Consider the following 23390-nt stretch of genomic DNA (forward strand, 5'->3'; position numbering starts at 1 on the left):
TATGTCAGATTCTTCTGTTATGAAGTTATTAAACTGGAGCAGAATGTGCTTATAGATGATCACACTCTTCTAATAGAACATGGCCTGCTTCAAAGTTGTCTAGTGCAGAAGACCAGCAGTGTAGATCAAACTCAAACCAAAGGTGCCGTTGGTAGACAGTGGAAACGTCTGTGAGAGGTATAGTGAAGGAAACATACACACACACACACACACACACACACACACACACACACACACACACACACACACACACACACACACACACACACACACACACACACACGCACACACTCAGTGAAGAAGAAACCAATTCAAACCCCTTTGTGCTTAGAGGTACACTGGTTAAAGGACATACAGAGAGATGGGAGCAATGGGAGTCTGTGATTGGTGGTGAATGTGACCAGTTGTTTCTGTCTCTGACTTGGTTGGGCCTTGCAGAGAGCCTATGGTCCTGACTGGGACACTCCTCTGCTCACCTCACACACTCCCCTGGGTGCACTCTGCCTGCCTGCCAGAAGGTTTGTTCACACCCTACTACCCCCTCACTCCTCCTCTCTATGTCCTCTTCTCCCTCCATCCTTCCACCTCCATTCTAAACTAGCTTCTCTCATCTCTTCCTCCTCTTTGCATATTCTGTCTACTCTCACTTTCTTTCTTACTTTCTTAATTTCTTTCCTCTCTCTCTCTCTCTCTCTCTCTCTCTCTCTCTCTCTCTCTCTCTCTCTCTCTCTCTCCCCCCCCCCCCCCCCCCCCCCCCCCCCCCCCCCTCCTCCCTGCCCCTTCCATCCTGTCTTTATTAGATGTATGAGTGTTTTTATGTACAAAGATACAACCTGTCACGTATGTCTGTTCCTCCTGTTGTGCCTGATCCCTGTACTATGTATAAGTCTGACTTTAGTGCATGCCACCTGTAGTGGTCATGGTAGTGGTGGACGTAGTCATAGATACTAGCTACAAGAGATGCACGATATATCTGTGAACATATCAGAATCGGTCGATATGAACTAAAAATGCCAACATCGGTATCGGCCGATGTTAAAAACTGCAGTAATTTTCCCAACAATTGCTTACAGACAGATTATTTCACTTATAATTCACTATATCACAATTCCGGTGGGTCAGAAGTTTACATACACTAAGTTGACTGTGCCTTTAAACAACTTGCTCGCACATGCTTTTTCAGTTCTGTCCACAAATGTTCTATAGGATTGAGATCAGGGCTTTGTGATGGCCACTCCAATACCTTGACTTTGTTGTCCTTAAGCCATTTTGCCACAACTTTGGAAGTATGCTTGGGGTCATTGTCCATTTGGAAGACCCATTTGCGACCAAGCTTTAACTTCCTGACTGATGTCTTGAGATTTTGCTTCAATATATCCACATAATTTTCCGTCCTCATGATGCCATCTATTTTGTGAAGTGCCATCTATTTTGCACCAAAGTACGTTCATCTCTAGGAGACAGAACGTGTCTCCTTCCTGAGCGGTATCACGGCTGCGTGGTCCCATGGTGTTTATACTTGCGTACTATTGTTTGTACAGATGAACCTGGTACCTTCAGGCATTTGGAAATTGCTGCCAATGATGAACCAGATTTGTGGAGGTCTACAATCTTTTTTCTGAGGTCTTGGCTGATTTCTTTTGATTTTCCCATGATGTCAAGCAAAGAGGCACTGAGTTTTAAGGGAGGTTTTGAAATTCATCCACAGGTACACCTCCAATTGACTCAAATTATGTCAATTAGCCTATCAGAAGCTTCTAAAGCCATGACATAATTTTCTGGAATTTTCCAAGCTGTTTAAAGGCACCGTCAACTTAGTGTATGTAAACTTCTGGCCCACTGGAATTGTGATACAGTGAGTTATAAGTTAAATAATCTGTCTGTAAACAATTGTTGGAAAAATGACTTGTGTCATGTACAAAGTAGATGTCCTAACTGACTTGCCAAAACTATAGTTGGTAAACAAGACATTTGTGAAGTGGTTGAAAAGCGAGTTTCAATGACTCCAACCTAAGTGTATGTAAACTTCCGACTTCAACTGTGTATGACGTAATGACGCCGCGTAAACTTTTGCGCTACACTTGCAAAACAGCATTCCTAACCTAGCCCACAATGTCTGCTGTGGGGATCGAGCGGTCAAGAAGTCGAGCAGTCATTTGAAAGAGTAAGACAATTTCAGCGAGACAACTCAAAGGCGAAATCCATTAAAGCCAAGATAATGGTATTCATTGCACATGACAATCAACCGTTCTCTGTCGTGGGTGATGTTGGCTTTCGCCGACAGGTCGAGCACCAGTACAAACTACCAAGTGCGCTATTTTTCAGATGTTGCCCTGCCGGAGTTACACACTAATAGCGTCACTGTTGTTAGCTTTACAACATACATACTATGGAACGCCATTTAGGTCTGCGTGTCAAAAAAGATACAGTAGCACTGTCAAAGCTGTTCAAAAAAGTCTGCAAACAAGCAAACACCGGTCACAAATGATGTGTTTACTATACCGAATTGGTAATACAGTATCATTTGTTCGACTTCAACTTCTGGGGTAGCTAGCTTTAGCTTGGTACCTAGCTAGTACCAAAACAACCAACCTGAAAACAATGACCAGTAGAAAGTGCAGTCATTTTCATTATTCTTATCAATGTTTTAGGAATCCTTGTTTATTTATTTTATTTTTTATTTTACCTTTATTTAACCGGGTAGGCAAGTTGAGAACAAGTTCTCATTTACAATTGCGACCTGGCCAAGATAAAGCAAAGCAGTTCGACAGATACAACGACACAGAGTTACACATGGAGTAAAACAAACATACAGTCAATAATACAGTATAAACAAGTCTATATACAATGTGAGCAAATGAGGTGAGAAGGGAGGTAAAGGCAAAAAAGGCCATGGTGGCAAAGTAAATACAATATAGCAAGTAAAACACTGGAATGGTAGTTTTGCAATGGAAGAATGTGCAAAGTAGAAATAAAAATAATGGGGTGCAAAGGAGCAAAATAAATAAATAAATAAAATACAGTTGGGAAAGAGGTAGTTGTTTGGGCTAAATTATAGGTGGGCTATGTACAGGTGCAGTCATCTGTGAGCTGCTCTGACAGTTGGTGCTTAAAGCTAGTGAGGGAGATAAGTGTTTCCAGTTTCAGAGATTTTTGTAGTTCGTTCCAGTCATTGGCAGCAGAGAACTGGAAGGAGAGGCGGCCAAAGAAAGAATTGGTTTTGGGGGTGACTAGAGAGATATACCTGCTGGAGCGTGTGCTACAGGTGGGAGATGCTATGGTGACCAGCGAGCTGAGATAAGGGGGGACTTTACCTAGCAGGGTGAGTAGGTATTACTTGTGAGTAGGTATTAGCTAGGTTGCCACTTGTTGTTCGCCAATTTAAATTGAACTCCAGTTCATGAAAATGAATAGCTAGCCAGCTACTTAACTCTGTTTCCGAAAGCTAACGTTATAAGCAGCCAGCTAGCTTCATCTGGCTAGTGAGGCTCAATCGTCCCGGGTTGTGAAGCTAGCCACAATAAGGATTAGGCACAATAGTGGAATTTGCGGGTTGCCTTCAAAAAACAAGTGTCATTGACAGTGATGCAAATGATTACAAATAGGAGAATTATGCCATACTTTTATTTTGAAGGCTAACCGCAAATTCCACTATTGTGGCTAATCTTTATTGTGGCTAGCTTCACATAGATGGGTCCGACCATCATTAATCAAATAAGAACTGTCTTATAAATGTTGGTTATTTTAGATGATGACACCTAGCTATATAGTTAGCTAGCTAACTATATAGCTACTGAAACAGATGTCGTTTTGCTATGTTTTTGGGGATGAACATTGTTTGCAGCCATGAGTTAGCTAGCTTTTTTTAATGACCAGCACTGTAGGTGCGTGAGACAACTTTACCAGCATCGTAGCATTCGTATCGATGAATCGTTGTAACATATGAAATACGAGTGATAGTGTAATCAATGTGTAATAACTACGTAAAAAAATGTATGAACACGTTAAATTATTATGTGATGTGCGGTTGTAACCGATGTGAAATGGCTAGCTAGTTAGCTTGCTCTGAGACCTTGAAGCCGCGGCTTTTGTGGAGCGATGGGTAACGATGATTCGTGGGAGTAAGTTGTTGATGTGTGCAGAGGGTCCCTGGTTCGAGCCCGGGTATGGGCGAGGGGACGGACTAAAGTTATACTGTTACACAGTCATGTTCAGGTCCTGATTGGTCAACAAGCTTATTTGACACATCAAATAGTGTTATTTGACACATCAAAGACCCAAACGGCGTTCCATAGAAATCTTGGTTGAGAGTGACATGACTGAACAAATGAACAACGAAACAGCACTGCAAGTAAGTGACTGAAATAGGTTTGATTATGTTTTACTGGCAATGGGGACACAAGTAAATGTCAACAAAATAACTTTTTGGTTAGTGTGGTGTGTGTGTGTAACCTTTATTTAACTAGACAGTCAGTTAAGAAGAAATTCTTATTTACAATGACGGCCCGGACGACGCTGGGCCAATTGTGCTTTGCCCTATGGGACTCCCAATCACGGCCGGATGTGATACAGCCTGGATTCGAACCAGGGACTGTGGTGACTCCTTTTGCACTGAGATGCAGTGTCTTAGACCGCTGTGTCCATGTGTGTTTGTTAACTATTTAACTGTACTAGAATTTTTTATTAATTTTTTTATTTCACCTTTATTTAACCAGATAGGCTAGTTGAGAACAATTTCTCATTTGCAACTGTGACCTGGCCAAGATAAAACAAAGCAGTGTGACACAGGAAACAACACAGAGTTACACATGGAGTAAACAATAAACAAGCCAATAACACAATAAACAAGTCAATGACACAGTAGAAAAAAGAAAGTCTATATACAGTGTGTGCTAAAGGCATGAGGAGGTAGGCAATAAATAGGCCATAGGAGCGAATAATTACAATTTAGCAGATTAACACTGGAGTGATAAATGAGCAGATGATGATGTGCAAGTAGAGATACTGGTGTGCAAAAGAGCAGAAAAGTAAATTAAATAAAAACAGTATGGGGATGAGGTAGGTAGATTGGGTGGGCTATTTACAGATGGACTATGTACAGCAGCAGCGATCGGTTAGCTCAGATAGTTGATGTTTAAAGTTGGTGAGGGAAATAAAAGTCTCCAACTTCAGCAATTTTTGCAATTTGTTCCAGTCACTGGCAGCAGAGAACTGGAAGGAAAGGAGGCCAAATGAGGTGTTGGCTTTGGGGATGATCAGTGAGATATACCTGCTGGAACGTGTGCTGTGTTGTTATCATGACCAGTGAACCGAGATAAGGCGGAGCTTTACCTAGCATAGACTTATAGATGACTTGGAGCCAGTGGGTCTGGCGACGAATATTTAGCGAGGGCCAGCCGACTAGAGCATACAGGTCGCAGTGGTGGGTGGTATAAGGTGATTTGGTAACAAAACGGATGGCACTGTGATAGACTGCATCCAGTTTGCTGAGTCGAGTATTGAAAGCTATTTTGTAGATGACATCGCCGAAGTCGAGGATCGGTAGGATAGTCAGTTTTACTAGGGTAAGTTTGGCGGCGTTCGTGGAGGCTTTGTTGCGAGATAGAAAGCCGATTCTAGATTTGATTTTGGATTGGAGATGTTTAATATGAGTCTGGAAGGAGAGTTTCCAGTCTAGCCAGACACCTAGGTATTTATAGTTGTCCACATATTCTAGGTTGGAACCGTCCAGGGTGGTGATGCGGGTGCGGGCAGCGAATGGTTGAAAAGCATGCATTTGGGTTTTACTAGCGTTTAAGAGCAGTTGGAGGCCACGGAAGGAGAGTTGTATGGCATTGAAGCTTGTTTGGAGGTTAGTTAGCACAGTGTCAAAGGAAGGGCCAGAAGTATACAGAATGGTGTCGTCTGCGTAGAGGTGGATCAGAATGCTTAAAAGGCCACTAAATTAGACCACTAAAATGTTTAATATCGGCTATCGGTATCTGATTTTTTGGCAAGGAAAATATTGGATATTGGTATCGGACGAAAATGTCATACCGGTGCATCACTACTGTGTTCTTGTATGTACTGCTCCAAGCTGACATGCTATCAAGGATTCACTTACCATATCTGCATGGTAGTTGTTGGTCTTTAGTCGTTCTTGATGACAAGCTCAAAAGCTGGTATCTAGGAGGGATCTGGAGCGTTTGAGGCTAAATGTATCCCCCCATTATTATACACAGATGGTTTGGTCATTTCCTCCAGGCAGACTCCTGTGTGATTACGACATTGATGTGATTTGTAACAGCTCAGAGCTGAAGCAGTGTGGCACTCTGGGACATGATTTCTATTCATGTGTCCCAGGCAGCTGACACACTGGTCCAACCAGTGACTGACCTCAGTTCTAAATGCAGCCTAAACATGCCCACTGGATAATTTAGTATTCCCTTGTCATTTGTTGAGGGGACGTGTCTGAAAAGTGAGGTTGAGTCGGAGGAGAATGGAACAAGACGCTAGCGTCTCTTTACCCGTCTTACAGTACTTCCTTCTCTCCCCCTCTTTCTAGAGCTGCAGGTGATCATTCCATTCATGTGATCGCCATCCCTCAATCAGTAACAATAATCTGAAATCTCCTGTCCATTCTGCCTCCTCTCTCCTACATGGTTCGAGCTTCCCCCAATCTCTATAACATCCCCCCTTCCCACCCCCTGATGGACAGCTATGTCAGAATCTCTCCAAAGGAAAACAGACTGTTCACTCAAACTAGGCCACCCCGACTCCCCTACCTAGAGCCCAGAGGGTGTGAAAATGAACCACGTAGCTCTCCGACGCCTGTCTCCCCACATGATGAAGATAGATATATGTGTCTGCCCAATTCTACCCGGCTCCTCTACCAGCAGTCATCTACCAGCAGTCCCCTACCAGCAGTCCTCTACCAGCAGTCCTCTACCAGCAGTCCTCTACCAGCAGTCCTCTACCAGCAGTCCTCTACCAGCAGTCCTCTACCAGCAGTCCTCTACCAGCAGTTCTCTACCAACAGTCCTCTACCAGCAGTCCTCTAACAGCAGTCCCCTACCAGCAGTCCCCTACCAGCAGTCCCTTACCAGCAGTCCTCTACCAGCAGTCCTCTACCAGCAGTCCCCTACCAGCAGTCCTCTACCAGCAGTCCCTTACCGGCAGTCCTCTACCAGCAGTCCTCTACCAGCAGTCCTCTACCAGCAGTCCCCTACCAGCAGTCCTCTACCAGCAGTCCCCTACCAGCAGTCCTCTACCAGCAGTCCCTTACCAGCAGTCCTCTACCAGCAGTCCTCTACCAGCAGTCCCCTACCAGCAGTCCTCTACCAGCAGTCCTCTACCAGCAGTCCTCTTCCAGCAGTTCTCTACCAACAGTCCTCTACCAGCAGTCCTCTACCAGCAGTCCTCTACCAGCAGTCCTCTACCAACAGTTCTCTACCAACAGTCCTCTACCAGCAGTCCTCTACCAACAGTCCCCTACCAGCAGTCCTCTACCAGCAGTCCTCTACCAGCAGTCCTCAACCAGCAGTCCCTTACCAGCAGTCCTCTACCAGCAGTCCCCTACCAACAGTCCCCTACAAACAGTCCCCTACCAGCAGTCCTCTACCAGCAGTCCTCTACCAGCAGTCCTCTACCAGCAGTCCCCTACCAGCAGTCCTCTACCAACAGTCCTCTACCAGCAGTCCTCTACCAGCAGTCCCCTACCAGCAGTCCTCTACCAGCAGTCCTCTACCAGCAGTCCTCTACCAGCAGTCCTCTACCGGCAGTCCTCTACCAACAGTCCTCTACCAGCAGTCCTCTACCAGCAGTCCCCTACCAACAGTTTTCTACCAACAGTCCTCCTTCTTTTCTCATGGTGTTTGTTTGCCTGTGATGCATGAAAGTGTGTGTGTATATGTGTGTATGTTTGTGTGTGTATGTGGTCTGTGGATGTGAAAGCGTGTTGGATGAAGATATAAGGGCTGCAGCGCTGAGTCTGTGGATGGATGGCAGTACTCCTCTTCCTGTGAACATACAGAATATATAATCTAGTAACTATCATAATTCCAGCCTATCAGAGCACAAAATGAGGAGCCATTATCTAGCAATTATTTATGAACTGCCATCGCAGGCTGAAAAGAACTTGTCCTTTGTTAATTAGTCACCTATTCGGTTAAGAAATGGTGTTTGAGACGGGGACTGAAAGCCACTTCAGGCATAACAGAAAGAGAGCCTCATCTTTTCAAATGACATAGGTGGAAATGGAGCTAATTGCAGATGCTCTGAAATTCAAAGCTAATTTTGAAGCACATTTGACAAGTGTATTATTCACTTTTTCTGAAGAGATCTGCACTGCTCTGTGCCTACACATGCGTGCACACTGGTGCCTGCCTGAATGGGTTTGTGTGTGTGCAGGTGTGTACTTGCAAGGTCAGTGTGTGTGACTGAATGAGACAGGGTTTTGTTTGAGAAAATAGACACACACACTCTGGGGCTCTCTCAAATGGATCCAGTGCCTCTGACAGTGTGGCCTGAGGCAGGTGATTGTGTGAAATGTTATTTCCAAGGTTGGCACCAGTCCTCCAGGCCACTTGTCAACTCTTCCACTATCTTTCTATGGAAGAGCTTTTTAAATGTTTTTTCTCACTAACATCAACACAGAAATAGTGTGAATAATGTTGCTGACAGGACAGGTGTTAAGTGTTTCTCTCTCCATTAGGCACAACGTTTAGAAGACAGGCTTGGCAGTAGACCCAGACATGTTAACGAAAGGGCTTTTCATTCATCATGACACAAAGCGGAAGCACATGCTAGCATTCTCCGTGACATTACCAGCATTTCAAAAATTTTGAAATCACCCCTTGAAACATGAAATGAAAATCTTGACTGGAGGTGCTCATGTAGATAAATAGACTGGTAAACAGACTTGTGAAGAGGATGATGACAGTGATTTTGACAGACAGTAATGGTGATGACCATGATGGAAGTGGTCAGAATGGACTTCATCCGTCCTCTATACACACGGCATGCTGAGGAGAAGAGAAGAGGAGGAGGGCGATTATAATCATAAATGGTAACGCTCCCTCAAAGATCCACTCCGCTGAGCCTATATAGTCCCCATCCTGTTGCCACGGCAACCCAGAGCCACACACATTTGTTGTGGAGATGAGTAATGGCCCCCCAATTAAGAAGGTGTGTGTTTGGCAGGATGTTGGAGAGAAAGGCCACCTAGTCTCGATCGTTTGTTATTACTATATTATTTTGTAATTCTTGTTTTTAATAGATGATACTGAAATGGGAGACTGTATCATGGTTGTCACACCACAGGGGGTGTTTGGTGACTATAGTGGCCTTATGTTACTAAATGTGATGATGTAACTATAGTGTACAATGATTGTTGGCCATCGCTATTGTTTAGGGGTTTTCCTGGCCTCACATTAACATCCACTGAAGGGAAAGCACAGCACAATGATTCCCTGCAGCAACAAATCACTTCTATGTTTCCTAACATCTCATAAAAAGTGCAATTAAGTTGTTGGTTTGTTTCATGTTTGTACCCTTTGATACATGTTGTGGAGCGTTCTGTGTAATCGACTAGAGAACTAGATAGAGCCTGTGTTTAGCCTCTGTCATGTCATTATGTGTAATGGACTAGAGAACTAGAGGACCAGATAGAGCCTGTGTTTAGCCTCTGTCATGTCATTATGTGTAATGGACTAGAGAACTAGATAGAGCCTGTGTTTAGCCTCTGTCATGTCATTATGTGTAATGGACTAGAGAACTAGATAGAGCCTGTGTTTAGCCTCTGTCATGTCATTATGTGTAATGGACTAGAGAACTAGAGGACCAGATAGAGCCTGTGTTTAGCCTCTGTCATGTCATTATGTGTAATGGACTGGAGAACTAGATAGAGCCTGTGTTTAGCCTCTGTCATGTCATTATGTGTAATGGACTAGAGGACCAGGTAGAGCCTGTGTTTAGCCTCTGTCATGTCATTATGTGTAATGGACTAGAGAACTAGATAGAGCCTATGTTTAGCCTCTGTCATGTCGTTATGTGTAATGGACTAGAGAACTAGAGGACTAAAGGACTAGATATAGCCTGTGTTTAGCCTCTGTCATATCATTATGTGTAATGGACTAGATAGAGCCTGTGTTTATCCTCTGTCATGTCATTATGTGTAATGGACTAGAGAACTAGAGGACTAGATAGAGTCTGTGTTTAGCCTCTGTCATGTCATTATGTGTAATGGACTAGAGGACTAGATAGAGCCTGTGTTTAGCCTCTGTCATGTCATTATGTGTACTGGACTAGAGGACTAGATAGAGCCTGTGTTTAGCCTCTCTCGTGTCATTATGTGTAATGGACTAGAGGACTAGAGGACTAGATAGAGCCTGTGTTTAGCCTCTGTCATGTCATGATGTGTAATGGACTAGAGAACTAGATAGAGCCTGAGTTTAGCCTCTGTCATGTCATTATGTGTAATGGACGAGAGAACTAGATAGAGCATGTGTTTAGCCTCTGTCATGTCATTACAGTGCCTTGCGAAGTATTCGGCCCCCTTGAACTTTGCGACCTTTTGCCACATTTCAGGCTTCAAACATAAAGATATAAAACTGTATTTTTTTGTGAAGAATCAACAACAAGTGGGACACAATCATGAAGTGGAACGTCATTTATGGGATATTTCAAACTTTTTTAACAAATCAAAAACTGAAAAATTGGGCGTGCAAAATTATTCAGCCCCTTTACTTTCAGTGCAGCAAACTCTCTCCAGAAGTTCAGTGAGGATCTCTGAATGATCCAATGTTGACCTAAATGACTAATGATGATAAATACAATCCACCTGTGTGTAATCAAGTCTCCGTATAAATGCACCTGCACTGTGATAGTCTCAGAGGTCCGTTAAAAGCGCATAGAGCATCATGAAGAACAAGGAACACACCAGGCATGTCCGAGATACTGCTGTGAAGAAGTTTAAAGCCGGATTTGGATACAAAAGATTTCCCAAGCTTTAAACATCCCAAGGAGCACTGTGCAAGCGATAATATTGAAATGGAAGGAGTATCAGACCACTGCAAATCTACCAAGACCTGGCCATCCCTCTAAACTTTCAGCTCATACAAGGAGAAGACTGATCGGAGATGCAGCCAAGAGGCCCATGATCACTCTGGATGAACTGCAGAGATCTACAGCTGAGGTGGGAGACTCTGTCCATAGGACAACAATCAGTCGTATATTGCACAAATCTGTCCTTTATGGAAGAGTGGCAAGAAGAAAGCCATTTCTTAAAGATATCCATAAAAAGTGTTATTTAAAGTTTGCCACAAGCCACCTGGGAGACACACCAAACATGTGGAAGAAGGTGCTCTGGTCAGATGAAACCAAAATTGAACTTTTTGGCAACAATGCAAAACGTTATGTTTGGCGTAAAAGCAACACAGCTCATCACCCTGAACACATCATCCCCACTGTCAAACATGGTGGTGGCAGCATCATGGTTTGGGCCTGCTTTTCTTCAGCAGGGACAGGGAAGATGGTTAAAATTGATGGGAAGATGGATGGAGCCAAATACAGGACCATTCTGGAAGAAAACCTGATGGAGTCTGCAAAAGACCTGAGACTGGGACGGAGATTTGTCTTCCAACAAGACAATGATCCAAAACATAAAGCAACATCTACAATGGAATGGTTCAAAAATAAACATATCCAGGTGTTAGAATGGCCAAGTCAAAGTCCAGACCTGAATCCAATCGAGAATCTGTGGAAAGAACTGAAAACTGCTGTTCACAAATGCTCTCCATCCAACCTCACTGAGCTCGAGCTGTTTTGCAAGGAGGAATGGGAAAAAATTTCAGTCTCTCGATGTGCAAAACTGATAGAGACATACCCCAAGCGACTTACAGCTGTAATCGCAGCAAAAGGTGGCGCTACAAAGTATTAACTTAAGGGGGCTGAATAATTTTGCACGCCCAATTTTTCAGTTTTTGATTTGTTAAAAAAGTTTGAAATATCCAATAAATGTCGTTCCACTTCATGATTGTGTCCCACTTGTTGTTGATTCTTCACAAAAAAATACAGTTTTATATCTTTATGTTTGAAGCCTGAAATGTGGCAAAAGGTCGCAAAGTTCAAGGGGGCCGAATACTTTCGCAAGGCACTGTATGTGTAATGGACTAGAGGACTAGATAGAGCCTGTGTTTAGCCTCTCTCGTGTCATTATGTGTAATATACTAGAGGACTAGAGGACTAGATAGAGCCTGACTTTAGCCTCTGTCATGTCATTATGTGTAATGGACTAGAGAACTAGATAGAGCCTGTGTTTAGCCTCTGTCATGTCATTATGTGTAATGGACTGGAGAACTAGAGAACTAGATAGAGCCTGTGTTTAGCCTCTGTCATGTCATTATGTGTAATGGACGAGAGAACTAGATAGAGCCTGTGTTTAGGCTCTGTCATGTCATTATGTGTAATGGACTAGAGGACTAGATAGAGCCTGTGTTTAGGCTCTGTCATGTCATTATGTGTAATGGACTAGAGAACTAGATAGAGCCTGTGTTTAGCCTCTGTCATGTCATTATGTGTAATGGACTAGACAACTAGATAGAGCCTGTGTTTAGCCTCTGTCATGTCGTTATGTGTAATGGACTAGAGGACTAGAGGACTAGATAGAACCTGTGTTTAGCCTCTGTCATGTCATTACGTGTAATGGACTAGAGAACTAGAGGACCTGATAGAGCCTGTGTTTAGCCTCTGTCATGTCATTATGTGTAAGGGACTAGAGAACTAGATAGAGCCTGTGTTTAGCCTCTGTCATGTCATTATGTGTAATGGACTAGAGAACTAGATAACTACATAGAGCCTGTGTTTAGCCTCTGTCATGTCATTATGTGTAATGGACTAGGGGACTAGATAGAACCTGTGTTTAGCCTCTGTCATGTCATTATGTGTAATGGACTAGAGGACTAGATAGAGCCTGTGTTTAGCCTCTGTCATCCACCCATTGGCTCTGTAGTGGTGTTCCCAGATGGGGTCTCCCTAATGGTAGTAGCATTGACACAACACTTCTCCAGAGCTCCAGTCAGCCCAGCCTCACCAGGCGTAAGCTCTGCTGCTGGGGACGTGTTGAGGCTGCAGCCAGGGAGGGGCCCTGCAGATGTTCCACAGCTCCAACACATTTGTCTGGCCGTACTAGAGACCGGCTGCTGAACACTGTCCATGTTAGGGCGATGGTTGGGAGTTGACACAACTGTTATAATCGAGTTATTTCTCTCATTTTATGAGGTACTGTAATTAGAAATGCTTTTTTTTTGACAAATTTAAAAAAATAGATAAGGAGGCATAGATGACAACAACTACCAAATACATAATAATAATAAAAAACAAATACATTCTCCATCAGAATGGACAGATAGACAGACAGAGGACATGCGTCGCTATAGGAACAGCAGAGCCCTGCCAATATTGTCCCAACCTTGATCTCTCCAATGCTGCTGTTCAATTCCTCTACGTTTTTCACTTCCACGCACTCAAAGTTAATAATTTGCATGTACAGAAAGGAGAATTAGCTTAGCACAATAATCAATCAATAATCTGTAGTCTGCATTTTTGTCCACATTTCACATAGATAATGGTATCAAGATCTCCCTGAATAATACAAGTAATTTTGCCGTGCTTTGTTAGATGAGACGTTCACGGCACCCTGGACACCGGCAGCCAAGGACTCATTTTCCATGTCAGTGTAAACAAAGCCGTAAGTGTGTGTGTGTGCGCACATGCAAGAGTGTTAATGTTGTATTTGTCTCCCTGTCATTCCTGCCAGGTTGTTCTCCCTAGTCTGTATTTAGGGGGATGCTTCTGCTGGCTGGCATCATGGCGGGTGGCCTGTGAGGGGAACAGAGTGTCAAAGGGAAGGGGCCAGGCGGAGGCCTCCTCCTCAGTGGGAACTAATGTGGGTGTTGGTGGCATGGCTCTGTAAAGGTCTTCATTTGTTTGTTGTTAAAGATCTAATTAGGAAGAAGAGAGGAAACAGAACGGGACGGCTAATTAGAGGGGAGCTCAGAAATCACTTTGAACCTCAAGGACACCCGGCTATTAGCGCGCACATAAAACGTTTATTAAAACCTAAGTGTGTGTGTGTATGTTTTGTTCCCTTCCTTAAATGATTAAAAACGCCTTGCTTGAGTGGGCGTCCCCCTCTTCTGGAGAGATGCGGAGTGGAGAGGGCCAGCGCATCCTGAACGCCTCTCTCTTTCTGTCTTCCATCTCCTCAACTTTTTAGACATCTGTCTTCTGTTGTCTCCACAAACACAACATTCTCCACGACATTCACTGCATACCTGTAGGCCGACGTTCACTGCATACCTGTAGGCCGACATTCACTGCATACACGTAGGCCTTCATTCACTGCATACATGTAGGCCTTCATTCACTGCATACCTGTAGGCCTTCATTCACTGCATACCTGTAGGCCAACATTCACTGCATACATGTAGGCCGACATTCACTGCATACCTGTAGGTCGACATTCACTGCATACCTGTAGGCCGACATTCACTGCATACCTGTAGGCCGACATTCACTGCATACACGTAGGCCTTCATTCACTGCATACACGTAGGCCTTCATTCACTGCATACACGTAGGCCTTCATTCACTGCATACACGTAGGCCTTCATTCACTGCATACACGTAGGCCGACATTCACTGCATACATGTAGGCCGACATTCACTGCATACATGTAGACCGACATTCACTGCATACATGTAGGCCTTCATTCACTGCATACCTGTAGGCCTTCATTCACTGCATACCTGTAGGCCAACATTCACTGCATACATGTAGGCCGACATTCACTGCATACCTGTAGGTCGACATTCACTGCATACCTGTAGGCCGACATTCACTGCATACCTGTAGGCCGACATTCACTGCATACATGTAGGCCTTCATTCACTGCATACACGTAGGCCTTCATTCACTGCATACACGTAGGCCTTCATTCACTGCATACACGTAGGCCTTCATTCACTGCATACACGTAGGCCTTCATTCACTGCATACACGTAGGCCGACATTCACTGCATACATGTAGGCCGACATTCACTGCATACATGTAGGCCGACATTCACTGCATACATGTAGGCCGACATTCACTGCATACATGTAGACCGACATTCACTGCATACATGTAGGCTGACATTCACTGCATACATGTAGGCTGACATTCACTGCATACATGTAGGACCGACATTGTAAATAAGAATTTGTTCTTAACTGACTTGCCTAGTTCAATAAAGGTTCAATTAAACTCTTTATTTTTACATGAAGTGAAAGTATGTTTCGTTATTTTGGTCAGTCAGTAGAGTGAATGAGTACATTTGGATTTGAAAAGCAAAGGCTAGATAAGTACCGTAGGCTAAGTACAGTAATGTCAGTGTGCAAAGATAGGTTTTTATCAACACATGATGAGTCAGGAGACCTGTGGTCCATGTCAACACATTGTTCTACCCCACGAGTGATGTGTTTAAGCAGCATGGCTATTATAGTAAACTGAAACTAATATGATAACAAATCATAAAAAGCTATTTAGTATTTGCAGTGGCAATTTTAGTATGTAAATCTTGGTGGGGCAAAAAAAAAAATGTTTTAGATGCATGCCAAAAAAGCCATTACACAACACTAAACAATACATTAATTGCACTATAACGTTGACAAATGGTGCCCACAAACTATTAGGGCCTACATAAAGCTGTCCCATCAGCAGAGTCCCAACAGCAGTCCCAACACCTTACCACTGCTACACCTGGCTGTCAGCGGAGCCTTGTCTGGCAGAAAAACAGTTCATTCAGCCTCATTTACCGCCTTTTTAAAAAACAACGCTGATATGGCTGACTTGCTTAAACAAATGAGGTTTCAACTGAGAATTGAGATGTACAAACTATGGCATAAGGGAACGACTAGTGGATAAGAGGGAATCGGTCATTTCGATTAAGACATTAATGAGCGAGCTAAGACGGACGTAGTCAATATAACTATTTGTTCAGCACTTTTGAAATGTACAGCGACAGAATTCAGAACATGGGCTGTTCTTACAGTATTCTCCCTGTACACCAAGTCAGAACTGTGAGATAAATAAAGGGGGCATATAAGCAGACAATGAAATCTCTTACAATGTTCAATGATGACATTTCTCTAAAATAGGCTACATGTGCACAACCAAGTTAGAACAATGGGCTAAGTTATGAGGTGAAAAGGGACCAAATTTCTAGGGTGATTCACAAGTTTACTTTGTTAGCTAAGTATACATATCTCCCTGGCATATTACATCATTTATGCAACAGCATACAAGACATTTTTGGACTCATCTTGTTGTGCTGTGCTCACTTGAACAGGAAGGTGGCGCGGCTGTCCTTCGTGGGCAAATTTCGTCATCAAACTTTATCATCAAAGTCTGGCATTCTCTTAATTTATGGTGCTTTCAAGACATCTGGGTACTCTGGTGGAAAAAACAGGGTTGAATCATGACGTAAGTGATCTTCAGGTCGGAGCTCTAGAAAGAGGCCAAGTTCCCGACTTGGAATTCCGAGTTGGATGACCGTTCAAAACGGATTTTCCCAGTCGGAGCTCTTTTTTTTTCCAGAGTTCCCAGTTGTCTTGAACTCACTGAAGTCTGAGATTTCCCAGTTTTGAGTTTCCAGTTGTTTTGAACATTGCAAAAGTCATGCTGGATTGACAGCATGGCCAATGTCGAATGTTTATCCTTTTATGCTTTGAAAAGAGACCCTTAAACCCAGATTTGGACCACACACCCACTCCACTGAATAGCTGGTTAGTGATTGCTTTGCAATGCTTGCAGTTAGCCACTGGTTCCTTCTTAACCACTCATTGTTGAATTTGTGATTTCCCACTTGTTGTGTAATGTTTATGTCCAATGGCCGATGAGCACCGATACGTTTTATCTATAATCTCTCTTCATAATTTCTCTTCATATGACAAGGATTGAAAAGGATTTGTCAGTAGATTGTCGACTTGATTCATGATGATGACTGCTAGCCTGCTAGCTAAGAAGCTAAGATTTTTTAAGTATGATGCTGACATGATCAGTCCAATCAAAGCTACAGTAGATATAACGTGATTAGACGTCATTTTATCTGTGACCAATGACCTTCTTGGATGGGCACTTCTAATGTAACTCCATGGCAGCATCCAAGGGGTTTGAATTTTCTAGCTCTCCCTGTAGATTTTGCAGTGACGTAGTGTCCCCATGAGTAACAGAACACTGCGCGAATCACGGCGCAACTAGAGAACATTACCAGCCCCTAAGCTCTGTATTTTCTGCTGGCTGCCACACCACAGAAAGCACTGAGCTAGGCTGAAACGCCACTGACAACACAAATCCACCTGCTCTGAATGACGAGTCGCCACTGACAACACAAATCCACCTGCTCTGAATGACAGGTCGCCACTGACAACACAAATACACCTGCTCTGAATGACAGGTCGCCACTGACAACACAAATCCACCTGCTCTGAATGACAGGTCACCTCTGACAACACAAATCCACCTGCTCTGAATGACGGGTCGCCACTGACAACACAAATCCTCCTGCTCTGAATGACAGGTCGCCACTGACAACACAAATCCACCTGCTCTAAATGACAGGTCACCTCTGACAACACAAATCCACCTGCTCTGAATGACGGGTCGCCACTGACAACACAAATCCACCTGCTCTGAATGACGGGTCGCCACTGACAACACAAATCCACCTGCTCTGAATGACAGGTTGCCACTGACAACACAAATCCACCTGCTCTGAATGACAGGTCGCCACTGACAACACAAATCCACCTGCTCTGAATGACAGGTCGCCACTGACAACACAAATCCACCTGCTCTGAATGACGGGTCCCCACTGACAACACAAATCCACCTGCTCTGAATGACAGGTCGCCACTGACAACACAAATCCACCTGCTCTGAATGACGGGTCGCCACTGACAACACAAATCCACCTGCTCTGAATGACAGGTCGCCACTGACAACACAAATCCACCTGCTCTGAATGACGGGTCGCCACTGGCAACAAATCAAATCAAATGTTATTTGTCTCAGGTTTAGTACTTACAGTGAAATGCTTACTTGCTAGCCCTTAACCAACAATGCCGTTTTAAGAAACAATAAGTGTTAAGAAAGTAGTTTCTAAATAAACTGAAGTAAACAATAAATACATAAAAATGAAAATAGAAAAATAACAAAGATTTAAAGAGTAACAATAAAATAACAGTAACAAGGCTATATACAGGGGGTGTGCAAAGCTGTAATCAAGGCAACGGGTGGCTACTTTGAAGAATATCAAATATATTTTGATTTGACTTTTGGTTACTACATGATTCCATATGTGTTATTTCATAGTTTTGATGCCTTATTACATATACTATGTAGAAAATAGTCAAAAATATAAAGTGTCAACTTTTGACTTGGTACTGTATATAATATATATATATATATATTTTTGCTAAACAAGTGGGGCTCAAAATTCCCTGAATGATGGGTCGCCACTGAGTATTTGATTAATAAACATGTTTGGAAAAAAATACTGAAACTATTCTATTTTACTCCAAAACTAACTAAAATAAAATAAAACCACCATGAATTTGAGTTAAATAAAATTCTAAGTGTTGGCCAACAATCTAGTGGGGTTTTCAAGTACTAAATGGCAGGCAAATGCTGCCTGTTGATGGCAATATTTAAATAAGCCTAACTTGTGCATCACTATCACCAGCTGTCACTAGCTAACAAAATCAGCTAGGTAGCTAACTTGATTCTTCTTACATACTAAAGTTTAAAAGTATTGTATTGGTGTAAACTTGGGCGAGAGAGAGTTTCCTTCCACCATATTTTTTTGTACCAGTCTGTACTATTCCTTTTAAATCCAAGTCACATTGAGATTTACTTCATCATTTAAACCTAATCTAATGACTGACACAAGACCTTTGCCATGTTTAGTTGCCAAACAGTCTTGAACGTTGCAGATAGAAATGCCATGAATAGAGCTGATGTGATTCCTTATTCTACATGTCAAATAGGCATGTTTGTTCTACATAGGCTATTTCTATCTGAACATTCCAAAACGTTGCGTCCTGCTAAACACACCCCTGATGTATACCCTATGAAAGTGACACAATTTTTTGAAACAAAATAATATCAAAATGAAATATTTGTATACAACTATAACTAAATAAAAACTAGCAAATCAGGTCTGAAAACTAACTGAAACTAAACTAAATGAATATAAAAACACAAAAGGATAATATTATTTTACAGTACAGTACAGTCCATTTACACAGATAATGCAGCTCTCTGTGAATGTGCTGAGTGTCAACAGTACGGGGCTGTGGGGACATAAGCTTTATAGTTAACAGATGCCTTGTGTCTGTTTCTCCTCTCTGCCACCTCAGTAGTCCAGTACATTGTGGAATCTTGCCTGTGTCAAATCTAAAATGAATGAGGAATTGCTGTTCTAATCATATTGATTTATGAGCAGAAGCCCAAACATGAATAATAGATTTTCCTTCATCATTCTCCCGCTTATTTTAGGAGAATCTCATTTTGGTTATTTTTCACTCTTGAGCTCTTAGTGTGTGTATTTCACACAGTTATTATGTGTGTGTGTGTTTTGAAGCGAGAAAGTGAAGATTACATGAACTGACCTGTTGTAAGTTCTGCTAAAGATTTTATTTGACCATCATTTTTAGCCTGAGGCCACATCAGCTACACTTGTGTTAGGGAGCAGGGCTGGTGTGTGTGTAATGTAGTGCCCCTGTACCCAGTCTCTCATACCACATTACACACACACACACACACACTGCCAGTGGGGCAGCTGGGGGGTGGTGGGTAGTGGGGGGAAGCATCATGGATGTTTGCTGTAGTTTGCCTTCCTCTGTACCACACCACAATGCCATTCAGAAAAACAACAACAACAACATAGCAATACAATAACAAACAAAAAAAGCCATTACGTTACTATAGTACTGTGTCAAATGTTTCCAAGATGATGGACATGCGTCCCTCCCTCCCTCCCTCCCTCCCTCCCTCCCTCCCTCCCTCCCTCCCTCCCTCCCTCCCTCCCTCCCTATACTATACTCTTATCTCTCAGGGTTCCCAGATTATGGGTTCTATTCCGGGGCCGGGCCCAGTGACCTGCGGGGGCCGCCCTGCTCCTTTGCCGACTTTGGCTCCCTGGGGCCCCATGCTGCTCAGATGCTGCAGCACAGTGAGCATCATGCCACCTCCGCCTGCAACTCCCCCCTCCAGCACCACCTGCAGCACAGCCCGGACCCCTTTAAGAGCCCAGGTGTGTACCCCGCTAACGTCTCCTTCAATTAGTCAATGATGCCATTCAGATTCATGAACCCTAGTTAGGAAGTATCAGAAGGCTATTGTGTGTGTGTGTGTGTGTGTGTGTGTGTGTGTGTGTGTGTGTGTGTGTGTGTGTGTGTGTGAGAGAGAGAGAGAGAGAGAGAGAGAGAGAGAAAGAAAGAGTGTAAAAGAGAGAGTGAGAATGTAAAAGAGAGAGTGTAAAAGAGAGAGTGAGTGTAAAAGAGAGAGAGAGTGAGAATGTAAAAGAGAGAGAGAGCGAGAGTGTAAAAGAGAGTGAGAGTGTAGAGAGAGAGTGAGAATGTAAAAGAGAGAGAGCGAGAATGTGTAAAAGAGAGAGAGAGTGAGAGTGTAAGAGAGAGAGAGTGAGCGTGTAAAAGAGAGAGAGTGAGAGTGTAAAAGAGAGAGAGAGTGAGAGTGTCAAAGAGAGAGTGAGAGTGTAAAAGAGAGAGTGAGAATGTAAAAGAGAGAGAGCAAGAGTGTGTAAAAGATAGAGAGAGAGTGAGAGTGTAAAAGAGTGTGAGAGTGTAAAAGAGAGAGTGAGTGAGAATGTAAAAGAGAGAGAGCGAGAGTGTGTAAAAGAGAGTGAGAGTGTAAAAGAGAGAGTGAGAGTGTAAAAGAGAGAGAGAGTGAGAGTGTAAAAGAGAGTGTGAGAGTGTAAAAGAGAGAGAGAGCGAGAGTGTAAAACAGAGAGTGTGAGAGAGCGATTAAGCAAGTAAAAGAGAGAGAGAGAGAGAGAGTGTAAAAGAGCGTGATGAAGAGAGAAAATAAAGGTGTTTATAGAGACAGAGAGGGAAACAATAACCATCAAAGGAATATGATGCACTGTGTACTGTAGTGTAACACCCCTGGCGGGTTGCCTGCTCTGCCCTGCATGCCTCTCATAACACTGATTTTGGAAATAACATCAGGATATGTTTAGTTTAATATGTATGTATACATGGCTAATGGCTGTCTGTTGACTGACTGAAAGACAGACTCCCCGTTCTTTTTTCACACAGTGATGGTGACCTAATGTACTGTAGGCAAACATGTGTACCTATTTTCCATGTTCAGTTCAGCATACATTACAGTAGTGTCATTGTTAGGACCGGTTTTTGTTTAAGATATAGCAAGGTCAATATTACTTTTTCTTATCGCACCCTTCAAATATTGATCTCCATCCCTTGCTTACCCACAATGCATCTTGTTTGTTGGTACAGTGCATTACTTTTTCATATAAGGTGATGAACCATCATTTATATGTTTTTAGACTGCTAATTTAAGTAAGAGAGGGAACTTGATGAGGAATTTGTCATACAGAACGAGTGACCACAAATTGAGCTCCCAATGCTTGTATTTGACTATAGTGAATATCATCATGGATAAGTTGAGCAAAAGTTCTGTGGCAAATTATTCCTGTTGGCTTTACATTATCTTTCCAGATAATGTTTTGTTGCTGGAATGTAATATATTTTATGAGGAAAGAAGAAACAAAGAATTGAATGGGCTACTGTTATCATAGCTCATGCACAGCCAGTCTGAATGATCTAGCCTTTCAGAAACACACACCTTACTCTTCTTTTTCCACTTCTTTTGTTGGTCCCTTAAAGCCATATTTCCTTGGATAAATCTAGACTGGAGCAGAAAGTGCTGGACATTTTATTGCAATGAGATTATTTTTAAATCACCAAGTGTTCTAACCCCACAACTGTGCTCCAATGAGTGTAAGTCATGTGTAGTTATTAGTGGGGCTGACAGTGGGGTTTAAATACTGTAAATCCTGTTCAACATGGGAACGGCCAGGGGGATGTGCAGTTCAGCAAAGTCTAGCAATTATGAGGAATCTAGCCTGCTGTATAAACAGAGATAGAGTGGGTAAAACAGCCATGTCAGGACTGGGTCACTAAGCAGCAATGTCACTCTGAGAAGTTGTTTATTTCTCCCTCACAATGAGGCTACTCTATCTTTATCATTTCATTATTTAATCCGCTCCTGTTAGAGGGAGAAAGAAATATTTGATGTGTGTATGTGTGTGTGTGTGTGTGTGTGTGTGTGTGTGTGTGTGTGTGTGTGTGTGTGTGTGTGTGTGTGTGTGTGTGTGTGTGTGTGTGTGTGTGTGTGTGTGTGTGTGTGTGTGTGTGTGTGTGTGTGTGTGTGTGTGTGTGTGTAAATGCCTTTTCTGCTCCCAAACAGTGATATCCATAGCTAATATTGTGTTTTTTTATTTTTTATCATACAACACTTTTATGAGAGCACAGTTACCCCTTACAACATCTTTCACAATCCAATCATCTATGGTGATCTGTATAGGTGTATCTGTATAGGTGTATCTGTATAGTGTAGCCCACTTAGTTTATACTGAGATTTCATTTTGACACGTATTACAATGTGTGGCTAAATCCTCCTCCATTCTCATCTAGACTGTCTCCTTTCTTGAGCTGGTTTTAATAACCCTTACCCTCACGAGTCTTCAGATCAAGCGCATTAATAGACCTCCCTTTCAATCCACATCCGCACCAAGCAAAAGCTTCCAGCTGCAGTGGAAAACTGATTTAATATTCCTTTATTAATAGGAGTGTCACTGAGCGGCGCTCGGAGAGAAAAATGAGCAGACCTCGCCATGGGGGCCCGAGGTTCCCCGGATTTTTTAATTTGAATATCTGCTCTTGTTTTTATTTATTTTAATTTGTCTTTTCAACACACTAAAACAGAGGGTCACCTGGTGCTGAGCTGACAGCAGCAATGGCTCAAGTAGTCTAGACAACAATTAGAGCAATTTAAGCCAACCCCATGGTTCCTCTACTTCCCCTTTTCTTTTTTATTTCCTGCTCTCTCATTTCTTCATTGCCATTACTATTGGTCTGGGATTTCTCCCCGGCGTCGTGTTCTACTTTTCAAAAGATTCTGTCTAGCTCTCTTTGCCCCTCTCGCTTTATAGCCGTAGTTTTCCTCACATACACTGCCAAGGTCATCTAGATTGGCTGTTCAGACTTTCGTCAGTTGGTTATAGTGGCTGTCTATCTTCCCTGCCCGTCATACATTAAACACACA

At 42.9% G+C, this 23390-nt stretch overlaps 1 protein-coding gene across 6 annotated transcripts in view; it reads left to right on the forward strand.

Annotated features, from left to right (window-relative positions):
- LOC109905832 (RNA-binding protein Musashi homolog 2) overlaps window positions 1-23390 on the forward strand; it is a 369667-nt gene that overhangs the window by 331594 nt on the left and 14683 nt on the right. For all 6 annotated transcript variants that reach the window (XM_031791050.1, XM_031791053.1, XM_031791054.1 and 3 more), the window contains exon 12: window positions 20137-20334. In XM_031791050.1, the coding sequence (XP_031646910.1) occupies window positions 20137-20334 (198 nt within the window). The remainder of the gene's footprint in view (window positions 1-20136; window positions 20335-23390) is intronic.

The sequence above is a fragment of the Oncorhynchus kisutch genome, linkage group LG15, assembly GCF_002021735.2.
Source record: "Oncorhynchus kisutch isolate 150728-3 linkage group LG15, Okis_V2, whole genome shotgun sequence".
NCBI lineage: Eukaryota > Metazoa > Chordata > Actinopteri > Salmoniformes > Salmonidae > Oncorhynchus > Oncorhynchus kisutch.